Genomic DNA, 8,725 nt, shown 5'->3' on the forward strand with positions numbered 1-8,725 from the left:
CATGGACCCAGGATGAGGAAGGTATTCAGGAGAAAATGCAAGTAATCCTGTGCCCCTGTAAACTGGCTTTCAGCTCACAAATGCCTTTCCCTGATAGATTTTGCTCTCTCTCTTTTTTTAATTGAAGTAGAGTTGATTTATAATGTTGTGTTAGTTTCTGGCGTACAGCAGAGTGACTCAGTTATACACTTTAATATCTTGTAATAAACTATAATGGAAAAGAATCTGTGTGTGTATACACATATATAACTGCTCTCTCTTTTTATTTATTCTCAATCTATTGCCTCAGGCTTGCCCCTCCACCTCTGAAATGATCTGATTTTTCTCCTGTAGAGCAGCCACCTCGAACTGCAACCCCTGAACAAAAAGGAAGTCAGCTCATTATGAGTTATTAGCTAAGAGGAGATGACGTTCTCTGTCTGTCAAACTGAGAAAGAAGCCATCTTAACGTAACTGTCTAATGCTACTAAATATTCATCTTACTTGCAACCATGGCACAAATAAAGATTCAGGGCTTCTCCACAGAATGTCACAGAGATAAGACCTCCTGCGCATCTTTATCCAGGTTATAAGCAGCTTCACAATACAGATTTTTAGCTCTGGCTCCTTGACAACTCAGACTTTCTCCAATTACCTCAAAGAATAAGAAGTTGTCTGTTTTTTGTTTTTTGTTTTTGTTTCTGTGCGGCATGTGGGATCTTAGTTCCCTAACCAGGGGTCGAACCCGAGCCCCCTGCATTGGAAGCGCAGAGTCTTCACCACTGGACTGGCAGGGAAGTCCCTGGTTTTTGTTTTTAATTCCCAGGCCAAAGAATTCCCTGACTCCACCCCAACCCTTACATAGGTTAGCATCCCCTACACATTCCCATAGCACCCTGTACATTTCCTTCTAAGTACTTAAGAGTGAAATTAAATATTGGTACAATGCTTTGTAGCCTGTCTCATCCCCCCATTACACTGTAAGCTCCGCGACAATAAGGATCCTCTCAATCTCATTCACCCTTGTATTCCTGCCATCTAACATAACTCCTGACACAGAGAGCTTAATGAGTGAATATTTTTTGGAAGAATGGATGGATGGATGGACGAATGGAGGCATGTGGTAAATATACAAATTTCCTACCAGATTGTCAAGGAGCCATCACACCTCCAAATACCACATGTAAACATTGTGATTTTTATATACTCTATAAAAAAGCTATCACACAATTTCAATGGAGAGATAGGATGAGTGAAGTCAAAGAATCCTTGAGATTAGATCAAATGCCAAGAATGAGGGACCAAGCTTTTGAACACATCAGCCAGAGATGATGAACTGTTCAGCTGATCCCCCTCCCCACCCAAGAATTAATTGGACTGCAAAGACAAAAGACCAGAGGATTAAACATTGTACTTAATAATTTAACGACCTGTAGCTGAAAAGCATCAAAAGGAGATGCATAATCTCAAAATTGTGACGTACTGATCTATTTGCGTGTGTGTGCACGTGTGTGTGTACGTGTGTGCATGTGTGGAGAAAGAAAGAGACAGACAGAGGAAAGAGGACCCCAACAGCAAGAACGTGTACAATTTATTTTCAAACCTTTGGTTTACCTTTTGACCAGTTAACTTCTCTATATCTTTTTCTTTATTGACCCAGATACACTATAAACATGCTATATCTGGTTCTGGGCAGTACCTGAAGTATCACTGGTACTCAGAAATAATATATTTTTTAATGAGTTTCTAATAACTGGTATATCATATCAACTAGATTTTCAAAGGTCATATTTTCCATATTTACTTGGAAAGGCATTCTGTTGCCCAGTGACAAAGCGTCAAGCTTTCTCTGAGTGTTCTACAGCTCAAAAGGAATTGGCTGCTGCCTCTTCAACAAATCAACCCTCCTTCTTGCTAAGACCCAGCATTAACCTATCCTTCAAATTTTTTATTTCATTTGGGACTTTGAGCCCCAAATCCCACTTCAGGTGGAAAAAATTAAAAAGTCAAACCAACAAACACAAATTCAAAAAGCCTCTGCCTTTTATCCACATGGAACCCCCAGGACACATTAAGAAGAGCCAAGAGATAAGTGGAGCCTCACTCACAGGCCTCTGGGATCTGCTTCCGAGAAGGGAGGGAAGTGGAAGAATAGAGGCTTGACTGCACACAAAAAAGGCCCTATTTATGATTCTACTGAGAAAGTTCAACCTGAAATTCAGGATATCATAGTTCCTAGAGAAAAATATGCCAAAAATAAAATGAACCTTCGATTCATCTTTGACTACTGTTTTTAAAAAGTACATATTCTAATCTCAAAGTGTTAACTAAAGACTAAAATAAACTTGTATCCTGTAAAGTCATGTTGATGAAACTAGCAATGGTTGTATTCATGCAATACTTTGGGGATTTTTAAGAATAATGTCTATTGGGCTTCCCTGGTGGCGCAGTGGTTGCGAGTCTGCCTGCCGATGCAGGGGACACGGGTTCGTGCCCCGGTCCAGGAAGATCCCACATGCCGCGGAGCGGCTGGGCCCGTGAGCCATGGCCGCTGAGCCTGCGCGTCCGGAGCCTGTGCTCCGCAACGGGAGATGCCACAACAGTGAGAAGCCCGCGTACTGCAAAAAAAAAAAAAAAAAAAAAGAATAATGTCTATTAGAAGGCTTTAAAAAAGCACAGGGAACTATATCCAATCTCCTGGGATAAACCATAATGGAAAAGAATGTGTAAAAAAAGAATGTCTCTATGTGTGTAACTGAGTCACTTTGCTGTACAGCAGAGATCGGCACAGCATTGTCAATCAACTCTACTTCAATTAAAAAAATAAAATTTAAAAAAAGAAGGCTTAAAAACTTGTTTTCTAATCTATACAAGAAAGGAAAGAGCTGGTTTACTCATTATAGTCATCAATGCTAGGTCTACATAGTCAGAAAATTAGTGCACTGGGGTTCTTCTAGAGGGTCCATGGCAAGTTTAGATTTTTCTCACAAGAAGGGTGAAAAAAGACAATCTAAACAAGCTGGCTATCTGGGGCTAGACTCACTGGTGTCACCTAAAGTCTATGAAGAAACATACCAAAGAAGAAACCCATCTAAATACACGAAAGAGACATAGTCATTTAATGAGTTCCCAAATTAACTCTCTTCCTCTTTTGACACAGTTTCCTACAGCTAATCAAGTAATAATGATCATCTCACTTAGAGTTATCGATAGTGGATATTTCTCTTGTACCACCTCATTACTCCTCACCACAACCCTATGAGGTAGGTACTATTAGCCCATTTCACAGATGAGAAGACCGAGGCCACTACAAATGAATGACTTGCCCAAGTTCACACAGTAAGTAGGTGGCAGAGCACAGATTCAAACGCAGTTCTGACTCCAATCCCATGCTAGGAATTCTGAATCCCTATATTTTATTGCCTCCCTATTTCTAATTAAGTGACTTCCTTAAAAAATTTTTTTTTCTCTCTGCCCAACTGTAGAAGTTTCTTTGGGCAAGAGCCTAATTCCACCCAAAGCCTTGTCTTAATTACAATGACAGCACAAATGTTGGTCTGTGGCTCCTCTAAAGAATGCCACAGGGCTTCCCTGGTGGCGCAGTGGCTGAGAGTCCGCCTGCCGATGCAGGGGACACGGGTTCGTGCCCCGGTCCAGGAAAGATCCCACATGCCATGGAGTGGCTGGGCCCGTGAGCCGTGGCCACTGAGCCTGCGCGTCCAGAGCCTGTGCTCCACAACGGGAGAGGCCACACAGTGAGAGGCCCGCGTACCGCAAAAAAAAAAAAAAAAGAATACCACAGAGAGAAGTCTGCCTTGCTTATCTGAGCAGTCCTATTTCTAATCCAGAATTCAGGGGGTTTCATAATAGAGATTCTCAGCTCCAGTCCCCTGTCACCAGAGACATTCTTAAACTACCTCACAGAGAATGGTTTTATAGAAAATACAGAGTGGAAACAAAAAGGGAGAAATTATGTAGCAGTCAATCTAGAGTTCTATACAAAAGCAAGAAAGTCTATTCTTAAACTCCCCTGAGCACACAGAAATCCACAATCTCCCATGGCTTATGGACTTCCCATCCTTCCTCTCTCAAGCCATCTCAGCACCGCCAATTTCCATGGCAGCACCATGGAGCACGGGCCTCAGTGGTTTCTTTGCTTTATGATCATCCTACACAACTCCTACCCAAGAAAGGCAGGGACTAGATCCTCTTTCCACTTCCACTTTTTTTTTTTTTTTTTTTTTTTTTTTGTGGTACGCGGGCCTCTCACTGCTGTGGCCTCTCCCGTTGCGGAGCACAGGCTCCGGACACACAGGCTCAGCGGCCATGGCTCACAGGCCCAGCAGCTCCACGGCACGTGGGATCCTCCCGGACCGGGGCACGAACCCGTGTCCCCTGCATCAGCAAGCGGACTCTCAACCACTGCACCACCAGGGAAGCCCTCCACTTCTACTTTTGAAATGGAAAACCCCCCACCATAGCTTTTATCTGGGAACATGGCTACCTGAAATTAACCTTACATTTCCCGCATACTCCTTTGCAGCAAGGTGTGGGTATGTGATTAAGTTCTAGCTAATAGCATATAGGCAGAAGTATCAGAGGCAACTTCCAGGACAGTGAACATGTGTCCTTCACCTTTCTGTACCTTTTCTCCTCCTGCTGGCTGAAATAAGGCTGTGATGACTGGGGAGTCCAGCATCCTTCTTGGACTCTGAAATAATTTTCACTCCTGGGATAGTAAAGCAGAAAACTGAAAGGAACATAGCACCTTGGGCTCTGAACTTCTGACTTTGGTGAGAGAATAAAACCGTATGTATTTTCTATAACATACTGATCCCATTTTAATTAGATTCACTTTAAGAGGAAAAATGTGGTACAAAAATGCTCAGATAAGGAACTCCTCTCTGATTTCAAAACTAGTCCCAGGTATCTCTGAGCACATCTGAGGATAATCTGTCACCTTCCGGGATATCCCTAAGCATGAGATCCTAAGCATCTCAATTTCAAGGGCTGTCAATTTGCCCCTTCCCCTCTCTTGCTCCTTCCCACTCCAGCCCAAATGGAATTTACTACCAAAGCAGTGACACAGGGCGACCAGACGTTCACAGCTGGATTTAGACTCTCACCTGGCAGCCAGTTGCATAGCAAACCAACCCTGCAGAGCCAGTCTCCTCTCACACCAGTTGCCCCACCACTGGGTTACTTTGGAGACAATCATGGGAGCTGATACTTTCTGAGTGCTTAGTCTGTGCTGAACTCTGGTCCAAGCACCTTATATACCGTAACAACTTGGAGCCGCTCAGCAATTTTTTAAGGTAGGTACTGTTACATGGACCCATTTTATACACAAGGAGCCTGAGGTACAGAGAGGCTAAGTAAAATGGCTGGGAAGTCTCAAGCCAAGATTCAAACTCACAGTGGTAGCCTGATAGCCTGTGCACATGTTCACTACCCTACACTGCCTCTCAGGAAGAGGAGAAAAAGAAAGGCAATAAAAAAAAAAAAATTTAAACATGCCTACCTCTAAAGCTGCCATATTTCATTAGAAACTTTAAGTCTGCTTTACTCACTGCACCAGAAAATGCCTACCATTTTCCTGGCTTTGAAAAAACAGATCTGCTGTTTCAGATGTGTCATTACCTGCACACTGAGAAGTTAACTTTCCCAAGCGTTAATAACTGCAGAGCAGGTGGGACAGGAAAACAGCAATAAAAATGTTCAAAAATCACCCCTGACCTCAGCAAGAGACAAAGACAGAAACCGATTCATGGAAGTGAGAGGTAACCTCAAAGATCTTCTACGTGTCCCCACACTAAGGCACCCCTGGCATTCTGCTTAAGGGGTTAAAGTTCTAGAAAACAATCCAACCGTGTGCACCAAGGCTGAAATTATTGCCATTTAAAGGAACGTGGGAAGTCCTCTGGTGCAGTGCGTGAAACTGGGGCTCCAAACCTTGGTAAAAGAGGGCAGGGGTTGGGGGTCTACGAGGCTCACTGGCTGAGCGGGCTCTGCCCAGATCTCAGGTGAGAGGTCATATAAGTCTCCGAAAAAACCAGTGCCACACTGCCAGCACTCTACATAACTGACAATGCCACTCACTCTCATCAGGGATCACTTTACTTTTCTCTGGAGGGTGGAGGTGCTACAACAGAACTGTCAGTCAGTGCTAAGTCACATCTCAGACTCTTTAACATTCAAATGTTTTCTTCCCCTGATCTAAACCCAGATCGCCAGGGCAATCAACTTGCCCCTAAGACACTCCCCAGAAATGTGATATTTCTCACCAAACTCAACCACGTGGACCTGGTCTAAAATGGGGGAAAGGGGGGACCTTCCAGACCAGAGGTTGCAAACTCAAATGCCTTACAGGGGCCAAAAATGGGTGAAGCAGGCCTGGTTGGGATCGACTGAGACAAAATGGTGCAGCATGTGCACCCTGTCCACAAAAACTGCTGCTCTCAGCTCCAAATGATGGTTCTAAAAAGAAAGTGGGACCAATGCTCAGCAAACTTGAAGCTGCAAAGTCAGATACTTCGTGAAATCTCCCAGTTCTAAAATGTTGGCATCAAATTCAAAACATGTTTGACACCCTAAGGGCTAAACAAAACTACAGATGATTTGGCATCTGGAGAGCAAATCTGCAACCAGAGACGGCCGAGTCACCACTAGGTTGGGCATCCCTGGCTAGGGTCAAGGATTTCAAACCCGATGCAAAGACCCAGGTAACCAGTCACTTGGAGTCCTTCCTGTATCTAGCCAGAAGAAAGGGCAATTTAAATCAGGATCTGAGAAGCACCCCAACTGGAACCACTTCTTTCAGAGAGGCAGGAGGCCCAGGGGACAACCACAGTCGCCTTCCTAGGGGATACACCATCTGCAGAGGCAGGGGCCACCTGTAGAGACCTCTATGAGGCAGGGGAAGTGGAAGGACACATGAACAGGAATTGGGGGGGGTGGGTATCTCAAGAAGAAGTGGCCAGGCAGGATAGGTTCAAGAGAACCTATTTTGACTCTTCTGGCGCCGGTTAGGGAGAAAGGATGGATGTACTTCCTTGGCCAGCTGAGCCTCCCAGCTCCACTGGTCCTTCCTGGATGGAGCATCTCTGCCCCATGTACACACACGACTTTTAAAGACCTTTCTGTGGTGAACTCCTAGTTTGGGAGGTCCCTCTGACAAATGTAATTCCTTCACTCTCTGCCTATCTCAGTCACTTCCAGAAAGTCTTTTTCACCTTCTCCTCCGGCAAACAGCATCCTTAGAACCCCACAGCCTACCTTGGCACTGGAATCCTTGCTTCCCGAAGCCCCTGCAAAAGCAGAAGGAGACATGTCAGGCAGCCCGAGGGGCCCAGCCACCAGTTAGTTCCCCCCAGAATCACCCCACTTCCCCCTGCTCCCCTAGCCCAGGTGCAACCTCCCAGCCACAGGCGGGTGCCCAAGAGTCTTCCGCCTCTGGGGGGGAGGGGGTAGGTGGGAGCTCAGCGGTAACCTCCACCTCCCCTCAAAAGGCAGAAGAGAAGAGGCTGCGACCACCAGGTGGCGGGGTGGGGGGAGCGTTTCCGTCTTGGTGGGAGGTGGCGGACAGGCGGGAGTTCTGCCCACAGAGATGCCCGAATGCCCTCGGGGAAAGAGAAAAAGACGCATTGAGTGGGAGGATGGGAGAGCCCCCGCGGCGATGGCATTCCCTGGGGGACTGGAAAGGAGAGAGGACTCCCCATGCCTAGAGGGACCGGGGAGCGGAGAGTCCCCGCAGTGATGTGAAGGGGGGAAACTGAAGAGTGGAAAGGGGAACCCAGGCCCTTAGGGAGAAGCAAGAGATAACACGGGGCGCTGCCCCCGGAGACACTGAGGAGGAGGAAAGAATGCCCCACGCCCGCAGGGAGACAGAGAAAGGACACCCAGGGCGCTGCCCCCAGAAAGGAGGGAAGGGGTGAGGGTGCCTCGAGCCCGGAAGGAGACAGAGAGATAGGGAACCCCGCACGAGAGGGCACTCGAGGCGCTGCCCTCCCGCGGAGGGACAGCGGAGCCCTGAGCCCTGTGGAGAAGCGACCCCTTCTCCCCTTCCGAAGCGGAGCGCGATCCCTAGGCGCTCCGAGGCAGCTGGGAGGAAGAGAGGGCACGAGGCACCGCGCGATCGGCTGTCTGGGACCCCGGGGAGCGGGAAGCCGCAGGACTGCCCACGGGGGAGTCCGGGACAGAAGGGTCCGGAGCGGGAGCCCGGGATCTGGGGCCGCAGCGGGGCTTAACCTCCCTCGGAGGCGCGGGGGGCGCGGAGGACGCGAAGAGGGGGTCCCCGCGCGCGGCGCTACCCTCGGAGCCCCGGGAAGGTGCCCTGAGCCGGCGCGTTCTCACCAGATGAAGTCGGTGCAGTGGCTGCAGAAGGTGGGCTGCTTGAAGAAGCGGGCTGTGAATTTGTGGTTCTTCACCTCGTGCACGTTCTTCTGCCGGAGGGCGCCTTTGCGGGCGAAGCGCACCGTGCTCTCCTCGCCCTCGCTCGGCGGCGGCCCCGCAGCCGGGTCAGCCATCTTGCGCGCGGGTAGCGGGAGCCCGAGAGGTGCCGGCCAGGGGCCGCGGTAGCGCGGGCTGCGGGCCCGGGAGGCGCGGGAGAAGGCGGCCGCTCTGCCGCCCGGGGCCGCGGACGCTTCCCCTGCGCCGGCTCTGGCGGCCGCGGCGCGCGGAGCTGGGGCTGTCACTCGCCCAGCTGCAGCCACTCGACCAGCTGCGCTTGGCACCGCTGGCCCCAGCT

The 8,725-nt window shown here is 48.5% G+C and overlaps 1 protein-coding gene across 2 annotated transcripts in view; it reads right to left on the reverse strand.

The window, feature by feature from the left end:
* PRKCB (protein kinase C beta) overlaps window positions 1-8,504 on the reverse strand; it is a gene marked incomplete at both ends in the record, with an annotated part of 311,977 nt that extends 303,473 nt beyond the window's left edge. For both annotated transcript variants that reach the window (XM_082671427.1, XM_082671426.1), the window contains 2 exons: window positions 7,255-7,286; window positions 8,332-8,504. In XM_082671427.1, the coding sequence (XP_082527553.1) occupies window positions 7,255-7,286; window positions 8,332-8,504 (205 nt within the window). The remainder of the gene's footprint in view (window positions 1-7,254; window positions 7,287-8,331) is intronic.
* Window positions 8,505-8,725: the final 221 nt, after the last annotated feature.

Source organism: Grampus griseus, assembly GCF_964374135.1.
Source record: "Grampus griseus genome assembly, chromosome: 14".
Taxonomy (NCBI): Eukaryota; Metazoa; Chordata; class Mammalia; order Artiodactyla; family Delphinidae; genus Grampus; species Grampus griseus.